Consider the following 18,185-nt stretch of genomic DNA (forward strand, 5'->3'; position numbering starts at 1 on the left):
TATGGGTGTGTGGCCTTGCTACCCACGACGGGCAGCGCTGCTACCATGGTTGTAGGGCGTTGCTGCGGCTAGCCCTCGCCGGAGCTGGACGGCGGTCCTGCGATCGGCCCTAGCCGGAGTTGGACGGCGTTCAGGGTGTCATGGTTATGTGGTTGGGGACGACCTCAGAGAGAGCGCGGGGCTTAAGCGGTTGCTATTTTGGAGAGCTGTGAATTATTTCCGTATGCTTGGTGGTCCCAAAAGGACACGTGTTGAACGGGGAAGGCGGGGGATCGGGTTTCCAATCCCCCGGGGATGCTCAGCGTTGTCCTTTATTGAAGTCCTTTTTTAAAAGTGTTATTTGGCCAACTTGACACACAACTGAAAAACTAGCATGATCATGACACAAAACGCATTTTCCATGTAGCAAGTTGAACTGACGTACAGAGTACTTCCAGCGGCCAGTGCCCCATGTTTATACCCAAACGAAGCGCCCCCTGTTTGGACGTCTACGTCAGTCCACTTAATTATCTCCATGACAAATGGGAGATCCAGCCACCCAGCCAAGCACATGATTGGCCGACTGTCGACGAACTTGTCGATGAGGAATCCACAGCTTTGACAGGCAAAGCCGGCGGCGGAAAACAATACAACGCACCGGGCGCCAGTTTCGCGCCCCTGGCCCCACCTGTCAGAGCTACGCCGAGCATGTTATTATCGCGAGGTTTAGCAGGAGTACACGCAGCTGCGCGTCCATTCTAGAACCTAGCTAGACTCGTCGAGAGACCGCGAGGATTGCGTGCCGTGTCGCAGGAGAGAAAGCCAGAGCTTTGGGTGGAGCCATGGCCGAGGAAGCGGGAGCGTCGGCGGCGCCGGTGGGCGGAGATGGGAAGATGACCATGGTGGTCGGGGTGGACGAGAGCGAGCACAGCTACTACGCGCTACAGTGGACGCTCCTCCATTTCTTCTCGCCCGGCCAGCTGCAGCTGTACCGCCTCGTCGTCGTCACCGCCAAGCCCACCGCGGCCTCCGCCGTCGGCCTCGCCGGACCAGGTCTTGCCTCTCTCAGCGTTACGAATTGGGGATTCATTGGGTTCGATCGAATTTATATGGACAATTAGTCAATTGCGGTTTGATTTTGACTAGGTGCCGCGGATGTGCTGCCGATGGTGGAGGCGGACCTGAAGCGGAGCTCGCTGCGCGTCATCGGCAAGGCCAAGGAGCTCTGCGCGCAGGTAGATTTCTAACGAGCATAGTATTATATTTCTCGATGATTGTTTTCTGTACTACTTGGTGCGTGATTGGGTCATCCTAATCCTAGTAGTGTAGCTAAGAGCATGGAAGAGTTCGTTATGACTTATGAGTAAATAATTACCAACAAGGTAATCTAGATATGACATGCTCAAATCAATTTAATAATCGCACAATAGTACTGGAACGACCCCTTCCATCTTGGCGATTTCTTCTACTCCCATAAGCAGCTTAGTTGCCTGACTGAACTCTAATAAGCCTGGCTCGGCTTGAGAATCTGTTTGGAGTAGGATAACTGTCAAACACATCTAAATCGAACCGAGAGGCGTGCACGCTTATTTGTTTTCCTTCTTCAGACTATGCACGCTGGTTTCGAATTCGATCATCATGATCCTTGTTCACCATAAACCTAATTATGGTTTTGCTGCAGGTGAGCGATGCTGTGTTTGAAGTGGTGGAAGGAGATGCGAGGAACGTCCTCTGTGAGGCGGTCGAAAGGCATCACGCCGAGATGTTGGTTGTGGGCAACCATGGCTATGGAGCAATCAAAAGGTATTGCCGCATTTTCTACTTGTGTGCTCTGTTCTCCCCTGTTTTTCATATAGGTCTAGCACCTAAGTATTAGTCTAATTCCCATGGAAAAAAAATCAGAGGAAAGGGCAGCACCGAGCACCACTGCAGAACGCCGGCGAGACCAAGTCTACCGACAGATCACACAGCGCCCTCCCTGGATCAAATCATCTTTGCCTTTCTGAATTCACTTCAGGATAGTGTCTCTAGTGATGACACGTAATAAGAGTAGACTAGAATTCGTCAGGCTATGATTTCTGCTAACCTAAAAAATGACCAAACGTGCTTATTATACCTCAATGTTTAAAACAAAAATGATATTAGTAGTAGTCTTGCTTCGAATTGCCCATATGAGCACTGTTCATTTGTATCATCGACTTTGCTGAACTTTGCTGCAGGGCTGTTCTTGGAAGTGTGAGCGATTACTGCACTCATCACGCGCACTGCACGGTGATGATTGTGAAGAAGCCAAAGCACAAGCACTGAGCAAAGCCCCAGCATTGCCTCATCGCTGAACCCAGTGATCAGTATTCATCGTTGGACCCTGTGATCAGTATTGTTCTTACGTATGTATATATTGCCAGATTGTGCATCTGGGTGAATAAATGGACCCTGGATACCACATGTATAGTTAGCCAGCTCCTTTGCTGCTGCAAGATCAGGATTAAGAAGGTCAATAATCGATGTGCCTTGCGCACATCAGAACAATGTCTTTTGTGATGCATCATGCATGCAATGCAATTATTCAGTATGTAGTGTGATCAATACTGAAAGTTCCATACAGTGGACATGTGTGTATATTGTCTCTACTTGGAAACTAGTACTATCTCTGTTCATAAAAGTATGTCGCAAATTTCTTTAAATTTAGATATACTTAGACACTCTTTAATGTATAGATACATTCGTATTTAGACAATCTCCAACATTTTTTTATAATTTGCCACACTTTTCTTTATGGGTGGAGGGAGAGTATAACTTTTATGAAGTTCAGTTATTTACTTTTCTCGAGAAGAAAGGAAGAAAATTTGACAGCCACAGGACGCGTCGTCGCTTCCCGCGCTCCTGGTTCTCCTCTCAACCGCTGGCCCAACCTCCCTGTGGCATAAGTAGCTCCCCGTCCTCCGCCATTCCTCCCGTTTTCTTCATCGTCAAAGCCAACCAAATTCCGGCCACTACCACGTACATTAACGCAAGGAGACATGGCGGCGGAGGCAGAGTCCCTTATCACAGTGGAGCATGCAGAGGCCTCCACGGCGCCGGTGCCTGCGAAGATGGAATCGGCCGGCGGCGGGAAACCGGCGGCGAGCGGGAAGCCGGCGATGGTTCTTGGGATCGACGACAGCGAGCACAGCTACTACGCGCTGGAGTGGACGATGCACCACTTTTTCGCCCCAGGCCAGACGCAACAGTACCACCTCGTCGTGGTCAGCGCCAAGCCGCCCGCCGCCGCCGTCATCGGCATCGCCGGCATCGGCACCGCCGAGCTGCTCCCGAGGGTGGAGCTCGACCTCAAGCGCGCCTCCGCGAGAGTCATCGAAAAGGCCAAGGAGCACTGCTCCCATGTACGTATATCTACTATGCTTCGTCGGATCGAGGAGACATCCATTGTTTGTTTGTCGATCGGCATGCCATAATTAAGCTATGCAGGTCACGGATGTGAGCTATGAAGTGAAGGAGGGGGACGCGAGGAATGTGCTGTGCGAGGCGGTCGAGAGGCACCATGCGGACATGCTCGTCATGGGCAGCCATGGCTACGGGGCATTCAAAAGGTTTGTTTCCTGCTACATTTTCCCTAATTTGTACTCTGTTTTTTCTAGACATACAAATTAACCAATGAAAAAAATAGCGCGCTATTTCACGCTAATAGCGGCGCTATAGCGTATTTGCGAGTTGGACGCTACGCTATGCATTCTAGGCACGCTATGACGCTACACGCGCTAAAGACGCGCTATTTCACGCTATTTGGCGCTATTCGCTATTCCGCATAGCACCTATTTTGCAGAGTAGTTTTTTAGTAGCTCATTCCATATTTTGACCCACTTGCGTATCCTAAATTCCTAATCCATGCAACCCTAGACTAAGAAACTCAGATCGCGCACTCCTCAACTCCTTGTCACCTGCTCTGCCCGGAAGGCGACGACGTGACGGCGCAGCTCCGCCCCCTTCTCCTCTATCAATCGGTGGTAAGCGGCCACGCCTAGCTTCACCTTCACGCCTTCACCCGGTGTCTCCTTTCCCCTCCTTCAATCCTTCTAGTTCGGGACAATGTGAATATGAAATATGGTTTGTGATTTTGAGACTATGTCATATCAAGTTATGGACTATGTGAACTATCTCTGGTTGATGTTTGGCTGCAAAATATCATATCCGAGATTTTATAGCTGCAGAGTGCTATATCTATTATTATATATATGCTGCAATCCTGAATTTTCATATTTTTTTTGTTAAGCGCTATTTTGGAAAATAGCACGCTATAGCGTCTATAGCGTTTTTCTGAAGCCCACGCTATTTATGTTAGCGCGCTATTTTTTTCATTGAAATTAACACTTCTGCATACAAAAAATGATGAATTATTGCAGGGCCGTCCTTGGGAGCGTGAGCGACTACTGCACCCACCACGCGCACTGCACCGTCATGATAGTCAAGAAGCAAAAGCACCACAAGAAATCATCTGAGCATTGGGGTTGGGGGTTCCATTCAAAAGAAGCCTGAACATTTTACGAGACCGATAAATTAGGAGCATAAAATTGGCATTCAACAGATATAGTACTATTGTTGCCTATCCAAGTTACCGTGTCTTGATGTGTGTGTTTAGGTCGGAATAAATATGCAGCATAGAGAGTTTGATCAGGCCTCTGTAATTCAGAAGATTTTCATAGGGATTTTGGAATATTCGAGTACTCCTAGGATTTTTTTTTTCCTTCTATTTAGGATATTTAATTTGTAAGGTCAAATAATATAGGAAAATTTACATAATTTTGGTCACTACATTTTATTGAAAGTTTCCATGCGCTCAAAGCATTTGAAAAAAGGTCATTTGCTTCACATGTGATGTAATCAAACAAACACTGGTGCAAAAAAATCATATAGGATTCAGTGAGCATGACATTGTAATCATGTAACTAGTTTAGACCAACTGTCAGAGTTTATCACTAGGCGATGAAGTTACATCAGATCGAATAAACCAAAACATTAGTGACCAACAATAATATTGATGAACTCTAAAGTTGTGTCAAAGCACTCCAAAGTTGCCACATCTAGATACGTCAATCGTATCCGGTATCTCCAGAGTAGATGTGTTCAAAGTTGGCGCCGAATTATTTCAGCATATTCAAATTTTAGGGTAAAAAGTTTGATGTTGTTTTCTTTTATGTTTTTAGTGGCTACACCTCTCTTTATCACTACTCCAACATCTATCGTTTGCATGCTCATTAAATTATGGTAAGATTGAGAATAAACTAGAAAAAGTGTCACTAAGGTAAGGTGTCTCATGCAATGGATAAAAAACTACCTTTCTTACTAAGAGATTACCTCCTAGCTAAGAGAAAAACCTCTTTTTTTTCTTTATGCTATCCTCCACATCATCTATTATTCTATGTGGTATTGCTAAGATATGACCATTCTACATGTCCTAAATCAACGCTAAAAATCATCCGATCAACACAATTCGTACAAATGACATTACGATAGTTTTATTTGATATCGTTCAATTCATAATTGCTTTCGGTAAGGTAAACTTTTTCTAGGGCTAACATCTAGAATATAAATGACAAAAAAACATGATTACAAAGGACACATCCAAACATAGGACATTTATAGATAGGACCATAAAAAATCACTGCTTATCAGGTTACTGTCACATTGCCGGTGGATAGAACGAAAACATGTAGAGAAGTAACTGAGTCACCCAAAAGGACTTGTGGATGGAAATTCCTCCGTATGCAACGGAATATGGAGAAGAAGTCGAATCAGGGCTAGGGGAGAGAACGAAAACACGTAGAGAAGTAATCGAGTGGCCCAAACAGACTTGTTGATGGAAATTCCTCCGCATACAATAGAATCTGGAGAAGAAGTTGAATCACTATATGACAGAAATATGCATTGCAATATGCACACAAGGAGAAAACATCACATACAAGACCAATAGACCAACACTAGACAAATCGGAACACAAGCTTAGTGGCAACGCATACCCATGACTCTTTGACACCGTCAACCAAGCCGCTGAGATGGGCTTGAAGCCGGGCTACCACTAACCACATCGTATTACAAAACACTAACATTGTGAACATAGTTACAGTAGCAAGTGCAAGTCCAAGTTCCCCATCCCATTCCACCGCTGGAACGACCGGCAGAAGAGGCGAGGACTCATCGATTGCCCGCTAGTGCACAAGAGATACAACTGGAGAAGGTCATAGCCAAAAATAGGATTTGTTTAGGCTTAGCTAGAACAGCAGGTGTTGTGGCAAAACTGATTGCAAAAGAGGGTAAATCGGCCACTAAGGTTGACATAATAAATCAAGCTAATATGAAACTGAAACTGTTAGCCAAAACTAATAAAAGATCCGACCAGACAGAATTGGTAACGTGAATGTCTAACCACTTTCAACACCCGGGCGTTAATAGACGTTCTTTTAAATGAAGACAAAAGCTTTGGTTTATCCATTAATAAAGAAGGTGTCTAGTTAATTAACGGGAAAACGCGACAAATGCCATAGAACAATGACAACACCCACGGGCCAAGCCTTCTCGAAACACCACTCCATCAAAACAAGATAACCGTTTAGACATGGTGACTGGTATAGAAGGAGCAAACACGGGATGCTCGAGCGTAGATGAAGATGCCAAACCTCCGATGAGCCTACAACACCATCAATGTTTCGAGGCAGCCGCCCCGACATCCAACTACTCTGCCACGCCAAACAAACCACCAATACAACCTTCCGAAACCACCATTTCAAGATGGGCCCTAAGCGACATAGGATCTTGTAGAATCCGCTAGACTTGCCTAGCCAAGATAGCGCTAGGGTTTAGTAGGAGACACAGTGGCTGTTTCCCCGTGTGTCTGAAGAGGCGATGATTGCCACATCGACCACCCGATGTGAACGACATGGGCTAAGACTGCTCATAGTGGGAGTAACATAGCTAGTAACATCACACATCTCAAAGCATTTTGGTAACATGACATGCTAATAAATGAAGAAAGAAAGTGAGGTGGTAACTAGCTATGTTACCATAACATCACACACCTCAAGGCAAAATGAGTCTACATCATAATAAATGATACAATGCATGACACCGTATATAAGTTATTACCCACTATGAAGGTAGTAACTTAGACTAGTAACATGACATATGTTAATAGTCTATGTTACTCCCCACTATGACCAGCCTAAGAGAGTGTAACAGATAATCAATTTCCAAAATAAAGTGTAGCAAATTGCCAATTTCCATGCTCCGTTAAGGCTAACCTACTCAGCCGTTGGATGCTCTAAACAGAATAGTGCGATGAAACGTGCCCCTCTGCTCTCCGGCACCAAAAAAAATTCACCAAAAATAAGTCCCCAAAAAACGTGCTTCAGCGAGCTCTCTCCCGAGGCCTCCACAGACCACAGCACGCCGCCGCCGCCGCTTCAGCGCACGACGCCGTCCTGGCCTCCACCACCACCTCATACTTCGCCGTGTTGCGCGTGTTCCCTCGCGCACGCCAGAGCGCCGGCGTATACCACCGAACGACCCGAACAATGTCCTCCACCGCGTCGCGCCCAAGGTGCTCGGCGAAATGACGCGCCGTGGAGGAGCATCGCTGAACAGGTCGCTCTCTGGATTCCTCGCGCATGAAGAGCCGGAGAAGCTCCTGTCGCTCTTCGCGGCCAAGGTCAGGCAGTGCAGGGGCCTCAGCTCCGTCGATTTCGCTTGCGCCCTGCGTGTGTGCAGGGGCAGCGGCAAGCACTGGCCGCTCGTTCCGGAGATCCACGCCAAGGCTATCACGTGCGGTATCGGAGGTGACCGGATCGTCGGCAACCTTCTGATCGATTTTTACGCCAAGAAAGGGCTTGTGCGGCGGGCGAGGCAGGTGTTTGAGGAGCTATCTGCCAGGGACAATGTGTCGTGGGTCGCAATGCTGTCGGGATACGCACAGAATGGCCTCGGAGAAGAAGCAGTTGGGCTCTACCACCAGATGCATCGGTCCGGAGTTGCTCCTACGCCTTACGTTCTGTCCAGCGTACTGAGCGCCTGCGCCAAAGCTGAGCTTTTTGAGCAAGGACGGGTGGTTCATGTCCAAGTCTACAAGCAAGGCTTCAGCTCTGAAACCGTCGTGGGGAATGCGCTTATTGCCCTCTACTTGCGGTTTGGATCTTTTAGCCTGGCGGAAAGAGTGTTCTGGGACATGCCGTGCTGCGACATAGTAACGTTCAATACACTGATCTCGCGACATGCTCAGTGTGGACATGGTGAGAGTGCTTTGGAGGTATTTGGAAGGATGAGGTTGTCAGGCTGGAAGCCTGATTGTGTGACCATTGCTAGTCTCCTTGCAGCTTGTTCCTCTATTGGGGATCTACATAAGGGCAAGCAGCTCCATTCCTATTTGCTAAAGGCAGGCATGTCTCCAGATTACATAGTTGAAGGCTCGCTTCTTGACCTCTATGTGAAATGTGGTCATGTCGAGGAAGCCCTTGAGATCTTCAGTTCGGGTGATAGGACCAATGTAGTGCTGTGGAACCTGATGCTTGTTGCATATGGACAGATTAGTGATCTAGCGAAATCTTTTGACCTCTTTTGTCGAATGCTAGCTGCAGGGGTACGCCCTAACCAATTCACATACCCATGCTTGTTAAGGACTTGCACTTACACCGGACAAATTAACCTTGGAGAGCAGATTCATTCATTAAGCATAAAGACTGGCTTTGAGTCTGATATGTATGTCAGTGGTGTATTGATAGATATGTACTCTAAACACGGGTGGCTTGATAAAGCTCGGAGAATTCTTGAAATGCTTGAAGCAAAAGATGTGGTCTCGTGGACATCCATGATTGCTGGATACGTGCAACATGAGTTCTGCAAAGAGGCCCTTGGAACATTCAAAGGTATGCAGCTTTTTGGAATCTGGCCGGATAACATAGGGCTAGCAAGTGCTATAAGTGCTTGTGCTGGAATCAAAGCACTGCGTCAGGGTTTGCAGATTCATTCTCGGGTTTATGTGTCTGGTTATTCAGCAGACGTTCCGATTTTGAACGCATTGACAAACCTTTATGCACGTTGTGGAAGAAGCAAAGAGGCTTTGTCTTTATTTGAGGCAATTGAACATAAAGACAACATAACCTGGAATGGACTGGTATCTGGTTTTGCACAAAGTGGTCTATATGAAGAGGCCCTCAAGGTATTTATTAAGATGTATCAAGCAGGTATCAGCTATAACGTGTTCACATTTGTCTCCTCTATTAGTGCTTCAGCTAACCTCGCAGATATAAAACAAGGGAAGCAAATTCATGCTAGAGTTATTAAAACAGGTCACACCTCTGAAACTGAAGTTGCCAATGCATTGGTTTCACTGTATGGGAAATGTGGCAGCATTAAAGATGCCAAGGTGCAGTTCTATGAAATGTCCGAGAAGAATGATGTTTCATGGAATATTATTATTACAAGTTGCTCACAGCATGGATGTGGCCTTGAGGCCTTGCAACTTTTTGATCAAATGAAGCATGAAGGTCTAAAACCAAATGATGTTACCTTCATAGGCGTTTTAGCAGCTTGCAGTCATGTGGGTTTGGTAGAGGAAGGCCTTGGTTACTTCAAATCCATGTCTAGTGTGCATGGAGTGCAGCCAAGACCTGATCATTACGCTTGTGTTGTAGATATTCTTGGACGTGCTGGGCAACTTGACCGGGCAAGGAAATTTGTTGAGGAAATGCCAATTTCAGCTGATGCAATGGTTTGGAGAACACTTCTCAGTGCTTGTAGAGTACACAAGAATATAGAAATCGGAGAGCTTGCAGCCAAGTGTCTTCTGGAGTTAGAGCCTCATGATTCAGCATCATATGTTCTTCTTTCAAATGCATATGCTGTTACTGGGAAGTGGGCACATAGGGATCAGATCAGAAAGGTAATGAAAGAAAGAGGTGTTAGAAAAGAACCCGGCCGTAGCTGGATTGAAGTAAAGAATTTGGTCCATGCGTTCTTTGTTGGTGATCGATTGCACCCGCTGGCTGATCAGATTTACAAATATTTGGCAGAGCTAAATGATAGGTTAGAGAAAATAGGATACAAGCAAGAGAATCATTCTCTCTTCCATGAAAAAGAGAAAGAACAAAAGGACCCAACTGTTTTTGTCCATAGTGAGAAGTTAGCTGTGGTTTTTGGATTGATGAGTTTGCCTCCCTCTATGCCCCTTAGAGTGATTAAGAATCTCCGTGTCTGCAACGACTGCCACACTTGGATGAAATTTACTTCTGAAGTCATGGAAAGGGAAATTGTATTGCGTGATGTGTACAGATTTCACCATTTTAATAATGGCAATTGTTCATGTGGAGATTTCTGGTGAAGTTTGCTGAAGTAGTCAACCTTGAGGACATATGATGGCTGTCCGAATGGACCAGCCAGCGCAGACTAACAACGGATATAGATGCAGGCCTATATGGCTGCTCTGTTAGGGAAGGAATTCTTGTCTTAGGGAGAAATAGTCCAGTGATGACTCCTGCTGGGAGGTTTTACCTCATATCAAAGCTATCCCATCTTTATGGGGCATTTGTTGTTAATGGCTGTGAAGGGACAGTCTTTGCAGGTGATTATATGTGCTGCCATCATTCTCTTGGATAGCTTCATCTCCATGTTTAAGAGGAAGGACTTTTGATACCCCATGATGATTACCCTTACAGAGATGTCTGGCTTAGTGTCCATTCCACTGGTTCATAGTAATCACCCTCTCCCCGTTTCTCTCTTGTCTCAAACTTTCATGGTAGTTATCCTTGCAGAGTACAAAGAACATAGAAATTGGAGAGTTTGCAGCCAAGTATATTCTAGAGTTAGAGCCTCATGATTTGGCATCATGTGTTCTCCTTTCAAATTCATTTGCTGTTACTGGGAAGTGGGCTTGTAGGGATCACATCAGAAAGATGATGAAATACAGGAGTCAGAAAAGAACCTAGCCGTAGCTGAATTGAGTAAAAAATGTGGTTCATGCTTTCTTTGTTGGTCATCGGGTGCACCCATTGGCTGATCACATTTACAAGTATTTGGCTGACCTAAATGATAGGTTAGACATAATAGGGTACATGCAAGAGAATATTTCTCTTCCATGAAAAAGAGAAAGAACAAACAGACCCACTGCTTTGCCCATAGCGAGAAGTTACCTGTCTCTTTTGGATTGATGAGTTTGCCTCCTTCTATGCCCTTTAGAGTGATTAAGAATCTCTGTGTCTGAGTTTCCACACTTGGATGAATTTTACCTCTGAAGTCATGGGAAGAAAATTATATTGCAAGACGTGTACAGATTTCACCATTTTAACACTGATATTGTTCATGTGGAGACTTCTGGCGAAGTGTGCTGAAGTTAAGTTCATAAAGTGCTCCTCCTGAGGACCTCTACATTTCCATTTGTGTTCATTCAGATGTTACTTCAATCAATTCACGTGTGCACCTCTTTGTTGCAGTGGGGCATGCGTATAACTAACTTAGGAAGCCTGCACAATCAATGCCCCAAGACCAGACAACACTACATAACTGCATATAATTATGGATCAGGTATTGTTGTCTATGACATGCTTGTTTTTTCACCTTTGTTGTCTATGAATCAGGGATTCTGTATGGACCTCTATAACTCTCTTGAAAAGTCCACTTTTCAACCCAGAACTATTGCAGAAGTTCACATTTCAAATCCGAACTCTGCAACCGGTTGTTATTAACTTTTGCATCAGTTAACTTTGCCCCATTGACTCAATATCCAGCTGTTTTCTGCTGGCTGAGATGGCATGTGGCAGACAAGTAGCATCAGTTTTACACTTAAGGACCCCTCTAAGTCAACAACTTAATAAGAAAACATAAAAAATCACGAAGTAAAAACATTTTTTAAAACAAAAATTATCAGGAAAGTAGGATTTAAAAAAAGATTTACTATTGTACTCATGGAGCCTGGGTACAGTCTAACAGTGACCATGCCGGTGAGCGTTCTCCCATGGACCTCTCTATCAAATCATCACACACTGCTATAACTTCAACAGAGGTTCCTAGAATGAGCCTGGGTATGGTAGCCGGGAGGTGGCTTCGCCACTGCTTTTTCAGTTTGACTCCACGGAAATACTTTATTAAGGAAAAGACAACATTTTTTTTCAGATTGAGAACTACAAATATTTTAGCTACATGTCATCTGTGGCCTATTGAATCAGGTTTTTGTATTGACTTTTGACCATTTCTTATTAATATCCGTTTTCATTAAATTCTCATTTTTTCTGGTTTTCTTAAATTTTAGTTTTCACTTAAGTTTCTGCTGACATGCCTGTTATGCCACGTGTGTTTCGGTCGGCACAAAACCCACATGTGTTTCAATAGGGCCAACGAGGTAAAGTGAACTGATTTCTATTTTGACGTTTGAGGGAAAAAAGTGAACTGATTCAATGGTTCAAGGTTGAAAACAATCAGTTTTAGAGTTCAAGGTTAAAATTGAACTTCAGCAATAGTTCAGGGTTCAAAATTGGATCATCTTTTTTTCTTTCTTTCACTCTTCTGTTTGAGTCAGGGCAAGGCAGTTCATCTAACTGTTCAGGCCCAACTCTGTCCTGCATTGCGAGTAAACGCTTCGACCGAAGAGAATGGGTAATGGGGTAGGATTATTTAGCAGTCAGTGTCAGTCTCAGTCTCCGAAAATGAATTAAGGGTGGGAGATTATAGATCCATGTAATGCAGTATTTGAGTACCAGATATTATCGTCATATCCTGCCTAATTTTTATTGTGCTTTCGGGGTTCGTTAGTTGAACCTTGAGGTTTGAATATCCCCTCGGTAATAGTAGTATGCATTAGTTGAAGATTGCTATGATATGGTAAATGCACCTTTCAGTTACAAAAAGTTCCAAAACTTTTCCTCCACTAACAGTTTTCCCTCTCTCCACCACTAGCAAGTAGACAATGATTAGTGAATGGTGGCAAAATGTATGTGAGTCAATGATTCACAAATGTAAATAACCACATTTTGAATATTATAATGCCTTGGAAATCTCGTACGGATGGGATTTGCATATAAAATAATTCAGTTAGAACAGTATTAAAAAAATGTAATTAACTAACTGTAGTGAAACGGCAAGCTTTATTCCATGTGTTATTGCAGAAGTAGGTCATCTGCTACTCCTCAGTCCCAAAATGTAAGGCGTCCTTTGTTTTTGCTGGTCAACAACCTACAAATTTGACTATGTTTTGTACTTATAATATGTCCACAAAATTAGTGTGTATATATATATAATTGAAATAAAAGTATTTGCAAGACAAATACAACTATTTTGATGAGGCTACCCACAAAATCACCAGTTACTTGTAAGATGATCGTGGCATGAATGCCACCTTCGAAAGATAACATGGCCAGTGCTTCACCTGCTAACATTCTGGTGTTGTACTTGTTATCATCAGTAAAGATGTCTACTAGCATCTGGATAAATTCTTTTCTGCTTTTGCTGTCCATGGATAGTTGTGTGAGAATGCCCATGGCTTGTTTCTGCAGCTCTGCTTCGCATTTGTCGCACTGGAGAATCCTCTCCATGGTGCTGATTGCTTCCTTGTTGTTTGAGATCTCGCGCCGCAGCTTGCGCCCAGTCTCTCCTGGACAAGACCCAAGCTGACGCATTACTTTCAGTGATTTCTCTACTATGTCGGACCATGCACCATGATCGATGTGGTGGAGTAGGTCTGATGTGACAGGCGCCATAATCTTGCGGAGCAGACCTTTGGTACTGCTCATGACTCTGCAGTTGTTCTCATCGGCTGCTAACTTCCGGATGATAAGAAGGCCTTGCAGTAGCAGCTCCTTGTAGGCATTCTCAAGGTAATAGTCATCACTGTCTGATGTTAACAGATACTGAGCTTCCTGCTGCCAGACTTGCTCATATCTCTCGACTAACCAGCCTCTCTGCAGATATGGCTCAAGTAGACGGTATTCTTCAAATGTCTCAATCAGCGAAGATATGCATTGGATCCCTTGTGGGAACTGTTCCAAACGGATGTCGCCAGCAAGGTGCGCCACTATCCTTGCAGCATGCTCTCTTGTCTCTCTATCATATGGACTTCTTGAATCCAGCACCCGCAACAACTTTTGGAGCAGGTGGTGGCTAGATGACGCCGATGAACCAATCAGCAGCTGTTTGATCAGTGTGAGCTGCCCCAAGGGCGTTGACTGCCACAAGAGCATGCCCAGGATCCTTGCCCCGGAGAGAAAGCAGCCAGATGATTCCGACTTCATGAGTCCCACAGCGTATGTGACCAGGTTCCTTCCATTGGCGAAAGATGGGTCCTTCTCACATCCGATCCTGGTCTCACGCAAGTAGTTCGCAACTGAAGTTTGTGCCTGATCCCCAAACTCATATTCTTCAGCCACTTTTTTCACAATCTTCCTTCCTGCAGATACATAGGTGAGCCTATAGAAGAAGAGTAGACCCTGGACCAGAGCTATCAAGTACAAGGCATCCATCGCCGCCTTCAGATTTGCTTTATTGATATCCCCATCAGCATTACCGTAGTCATGCTGTACCAGACGCCACAGCGAAATCCCAGTAGAAATGTACAGCCCACACGTATATAGGATAACTATAGGGAGCAGCACAGTTATGAACACCAGGGATCGGACGACTGCCATTACAGCGCGTGCTACCATGTATGCCCCCATGAGTGCAATTGACAACTCATGGGGAGGCTCAATGCTCAGTGCACTACTGAGTAAGGCCATGTACGAATGCCTGCTGTTGCTTACGCTTTCCCCCAGAATGACCTCAAAAGCCCTGTTGCATGATCCAGTGCAGTCAGGAAAAAGGTGTCCCGGAAATATGAGTAAATCTGTAGTGACGAGAAATCTGGTGAAAACTACCAGATCAATGAAACCATATTTTAGTAGTTTTCCTCGTTTCTAAAAATAAATAAAATGGGTTACTATTTTCTTAATTTTTTTTAAAGTAGCAGTAATCTGGAGCTTCAAACTTGACCTAGTTCGGAACATAAAATTTTGGCAAACAATGAAATATATGATGTTGAGCATCGAACAATCACTGTCCATCCATATCCCCACAAATTCAGTTGTCTTGATCTTGAAATTTTACATGTCTATAGAATATCTTCACAATGTATGAAGATGCCTATGTTTTGTAGTGTGCCACACCCACCCTCCTATATGCCATCCGGCGCTCCAGCAGCGGCGTTTTACCTCCAGCGCGAGCCAAACACTCATCTGCTCTCCTTTCTCGACAAGTCGGCATGGCTTCCCCACTTGGATGACCCTTCTTGGCCCTCGGCATGGGAGATCTGCAGTGGAGGCTGTGGATGTAGCTTCCAAGTTCTCTAGGAGTTACACTTCGATCACTATTCGTCTGCCTGCTTGCTCGTGAGGTTGAATTCGACAACTCGAAGGCAAAGATTCAACCTTGGCTACCTGCTTGGTGACTACTTGTAGTTGGTAGTTTCTTGGAGAAGGCGACGCTTTAGCATGCTTATAATAGCCCATATACACACTCGATAAAAAGTATATGTCTGACTAGGCCGCGCAGAACCCAAATCTGTGTTCTTGGGGACTTGAACCTGGGTGGCTAGGTTGTACATCTACTTCCCTAACCAAGTGAGTTAGGCTCACTTCTTGAGTGGGGTCTTTAAGAACAACCTTGGCGCTAGGAGAATGTCAACCACCTCGCTTACACCTAGCAGTTTTTTCCAACCTTTTGGTACTAATTCCTTCTGAGATTGCTTTTGTTCTCTGTATATACCACAATGTTCTGCTCACAACTCTTTGATTGATTATTTGATTCTCATGGAATTTGATTCTTTGATCTGTAATGTGTATACGGCATGCGTATAAGATGTAAGTTGTTTGTGGCTTTCGTTTTCTAAATTTCACAACTATGACCTCTGGACGGCGATGCCCTTGTTTCTGGTGTCTAAGGGGTCACATGATTTAGGTGGTGCTACTACATATTTTTTTTGTGCTACTACATATTTTTTATACTGGATGTTGATACTATAAATTAAGTTAATTCTCGGCCAACAAAGAGAATACTATATTAATTTATACTTGATACACAAACTGTTAAAACACATTGAACATTTATATTTATATGATAAATTGTAAGATCGGCTGAGAATGAGACAGAAGTTCCCCTATTACAACACGTGAACATTGTTTCAAAAATGTTTGAACAAATTTGCGAAATCAAAGAATTATTATTTAATTCTCAGTTGACTGAGACAATGCTACGTATTCTTGCACTAAAAGAATGAATTATTACAACACACTGAACATTGTTTAGAACTGTAGGAACAAATTTGTTAAAATAACTCAGTCGCCTAAAATGTAGGCACACCATTTTTTTCTTCTTATAAATGGTCAGTACTTTGGCACATAGAGAGGTTAGAGATGCTACATGTTTTTCTTAGAGGTTATTTTACAGTAAATAGTTACACGTCTACTTTTTATTTTCCATTCCTACGGTAGGGCTATTAAATTTCACTAATACAAGACTTTAAAGATGAATCATCTATTAATATGTACGAAAAATTACAGTTTTCAGTATGTCCTTTTGACGAATCTAGTGATAATTGCATACATATTAGTAAAGTATACTTGGTCAAAGTCTTCACTCAACTGAAACTAATACACCCTACAAGTGGACAGTTGCCAGTGGGCATGAAGCGAGTATAATATATCTTTGCAAATATAGAAAATTCTAAGATGCACATCATGTTTATCAAGTTGGGCCTGTATCCGTTTCAAAAAACAAAAAAAGTTGGGCCTGTAGATACAGGAGCCTGTCAAACTGAACAGAAAGTTCAGGAGGTTGGTGGAAGCCACAAATTTGTGTGCGTGATTTCATACCGATTATTATCAATTATCTTCAGGCCACGGAGCCACGATGATCAGGCTGGAGGCATACTTCGAGGTGTCATCACCATTGAAACTATATGAGCACGAAAAATAGGTCTAACTAGCGAAGTTAACTAAAGCATATAGTTTTCTTGAAGCCACTGATTTTAGTCGTATACTGCCCCTGGTTTACCTTCACCATCTTGACCTGCGGTTTCACAAAGGACGAAGTGTGGCAGGTTGTCCGGTCTCAGGAACATGACAAGGCTTCATGGAGAGGTTCTTCTCTTCCTGCTGGGCGGTCATTCAGGGCAACATCATGGTGGCTCCTGAGTCTATCCCGAGTGTTTGGAGAATGGAGATGCGGGATTTCATAGTATGATCCATACTGTGTGAATATGGTGGCCGAGGTTTCTACGACTCAGCTTGCCTCGGAGGGGTGTTTGTGGGTGGACGGCCGGACCTACTTGAATGACGACTTCATGTTGGTGCAAGGCATCTGGGGCATTTCCTCGATTCAAAACTGGACATCACCAAAGCATTTGACATGATGGACTCGGAACTCCTCGAGGTGCTCGCCAAGTTAGGCTTCAGCGAGCCTTTGCTATGGTGGATTTGTGGCCTTCTCACTATGGCATGAACAAACAAACGCACTAATGTGGAACTCCATAATGAATAAATATACAAGTGAGTAGCAAAGATGTTGTGCATGAAACTATGCATATACAAAAGGAAGGAGACTCACTGTTTTGTCTGGACGAGAGTAATAACCGTGAGACACCAAAAGTCTTTCTTCTTGAGCATGGAGACGAAGCCACCGAGCAGCACCACGGTGGTCCACGTGAACACCAGGAAGCCCAGCCCCGTCACGGCGGACGACAAGTACCCCATGAACGCCGCATGGCTGTTGATGTGCCTCACTTCCACCCAGTTGGAGTCAGTGGGCGGCCGCCGCCGACCTCGCCCGTCGGGATATAGCCATTCATGTCGGTTATGGCTCTGCTCTTGCTCATCTCCGCCTGTCATTCTTCCCTAATCTGCTAAGAAGCTGAGCACGAGTGCAAGGGGCTGCAAGCAAATTAATACTGGCAAGCTGATCAGACCCCATGGTAAACGATATGATTGTTTATGCCATAAACAGGATTGGACATGTTGACCGATGGCAAGTGATCGAGGTCGTTGTTTTCGAAGTGGAGCCAAGACTTCACATGGGCATCAATAAATCGATGCTTATTCAAAAAAAAAAAAACACTACTAATTCATTGGTTCGAATCCTTTTCTATCTAAAAATACATGTGAATATGGATTTTTCTGGGTTAAATGGGCAACTGGATCAACAAACAT

The 18,185-nt window shown here is 44.3% G+C and overlaps 4 protein-coding genes across 5 annotated transcripts; 3 read left to right on the plus strand and 1 right to left on the minus strand.

Moving 5' to 3' along the window:
* The first annotated feature begins 719 nt into the window (after window positions 1–719).
* On the plus strand, window positions 720–2,565 carry LOC127299329 (universal stress protein PHOS34). Its single transcript, XM_051329271.2, has 4 exons — window positions 720–1,032; window positions 1,126–1,214; window positions 1,661–1,782; window positions 2,199–2,565. Exons 1-4 carry the CDS (start codon window positions 822–824, stop codon window positions 2,284–2,286), a joined length of 510 nt encoding a protein of 169 aa, XP_051185231.1. The 5' UTR covers window positions 720–821; the 3' UTR covers window positions 2,287–2,565.
* A 152-nt stretch (window positions 2,566–2,717) lies between these two features.
* On the plus strand, window positions 2,718–4,906 carry LOC127299328 (universal stress protein PHOS34). Its single transcript, XM_051329270.1, has 3 exons — window positions 2,718–3,362; window positions 3,448–3,569; window positions 4,380–4,906. Exons 1-3 carry the CDS (start codon window positions 3,000–3,002, stop codon window positions 4,510–4,512), a joined length of 618 nt encoding a protein of 205 aa, XP_051185230.1. The 5' UTR covers window positions 2,718–2,999; the 3' UTR covers window positions 4,513–4,906.
* A 2,438-nt stretch (window positions 4,907–7,344) lies between these two features.
* LOC127299330 (pentatricopeptide repeat-containing protein At4g13650) lies at window positions 7,345–13,639 on the plus strand. 2 transcript variants are annotated; one of them, XM_071819899.1, is made up of 3 exons: window positions 7,345–11,349; window positions 11,451–11,541; window positions 13,506–13,639. In XM_071819899.1, exon 1 carries the CDS (start codon window positions 7,583–7,585, stop codon window positions 10,340–10,342), a length of 2,760 nt encoding a protein of 919 aa, XP_071676000.1. In that variant the 5' UTR covers window positions 7,345–7,582; the 3' UTR covers window positions 10,343–11,349; window positions 11,451–11,541; window positions 13,506–13,639. The 2 variants fall into 2 exon arrangements, with proteins under 2 accessions (XP_071676000.1, XP_051185232.1); XM_051329272.1 differs by having other exon boundaries at window positions 7,345–11,541.
* On the minus strand, window positions 13,126–17,886 carry LOC127303385 (uncharacterized). The gene is made up of 3 exons (XM_051334126.2): window positions 17,587–17,886; window positions 13,281–14,775; window positions 13,126–13,185 (listed from the first exon to the last, which is right to left on the minus strand). Exons 1-3 carry the CDS (start codon window positions 17,865–17,867, stop codon window positions 13,126–13,128), a joined length of 1,836 nt encoding a protein of 611 aa, XP_051190086.1. The 5' UTR covers window positions 17,868–17,886.
* Window positions 17,887–18,185: the final 299 nt, after the last annotated feature.

This window comes from Lolium perenne, chromosome 5 (assembly GCF_019359855.2).
Source record: "Lolium perenne isolate Kyuss_39 chromosome 5, Kyuss_2.0, whole genome shotgun sequence".
In the NCBI taxonomy this organism is placed as follows: Eukaryota; Viridiplantae; Streptophyta; class Magnoliopsida; order Poales; family Poaceae; genus Lolium; species Lolium perenne.

What these genes read in the sequence shown, in the direction of transcription:
- LOC127299329 (XM_051329271.2), top strand. Translation starts at nt 822, where the DNA reads ATGGCCGAGGAAGCGGGAGCGTCGGCGGCGCCGGTGGGCGGAGATGGG. An exon ending in CGTCGGCCTCGCCGGACCAG is followed by an intron (nt 1,033 to 1,125) that starts GTCTTGCCTCTC and finishes GATTTTGACTAG; the next exon opens with GTGCCGCGGATGTGCTGCCG. An exon ending in GGCTATGGAGCAATCAAAAG is followed by an intron (nt 1,783 to 2,198) that starts GTATTGCCGCAT and finishes ACTTTGCTGCAG; the next exon opens with GGCTGTTCTTGGAAGTGTGA.
- LOC127299328 (XM_051329270.1), top strand. Translation starts at nt 3,000, where the DNA reads ATGGCGGCGGAGGCAGAGTCCCTTATCACAGTGGAGCATGCAGAGGCC. An exon ending in CCAAGGAGCACTGCTCCCAT is followed by an intron (nt 3,363 to 3,447) that starts GTACGTATATCT and finishes TAAGCTATGCAG; the next exon opens with GTCACGGATGTGAGCTATGA. An exon ending in GGCTACGGGGCATTCAAAAG is followed by an intron (nt 3,570 to 4,379) that starts GTTTGTTTCCTG and finishes GAATTATTGCAG; the next exon opens with GGCCGTCCTTGGGAGCGTGA.
- LOC127299330 (XM_051329272.1), top strand. Translation starts at nt 7,583, where the DNA reads ATGACGCGCCGTGGAGGAGCATCGCTGAACAGGTCGCTCTCTGGATTC.
- LOC127303385 (XM_051334126.2), bottom strand. Translation starts at nt 17,867, where the DNA reads ATGACAGGCGGAGATGAGCAAGAGCAGAGCCATAACCGACATGAATGG. An exon ending in ACTCTCGTCCAGACAAAACA is followed by an intron (nt 14,776 to 17,586) that starts GTGAGTCTCCTT and finishes ATCATGCAACAG; the next exon opens with GGCTTTTGAGGTCATTCTGG. An exon ending in GTAGCCTCATCAAAATAGTT is followed by an intron (nt 13,186 to 13,280) that starts GTATTTGTCTTG and finishes TCAAATTTGTAG; the next exon opens with GTTGTTGACCAGCAAAAACA.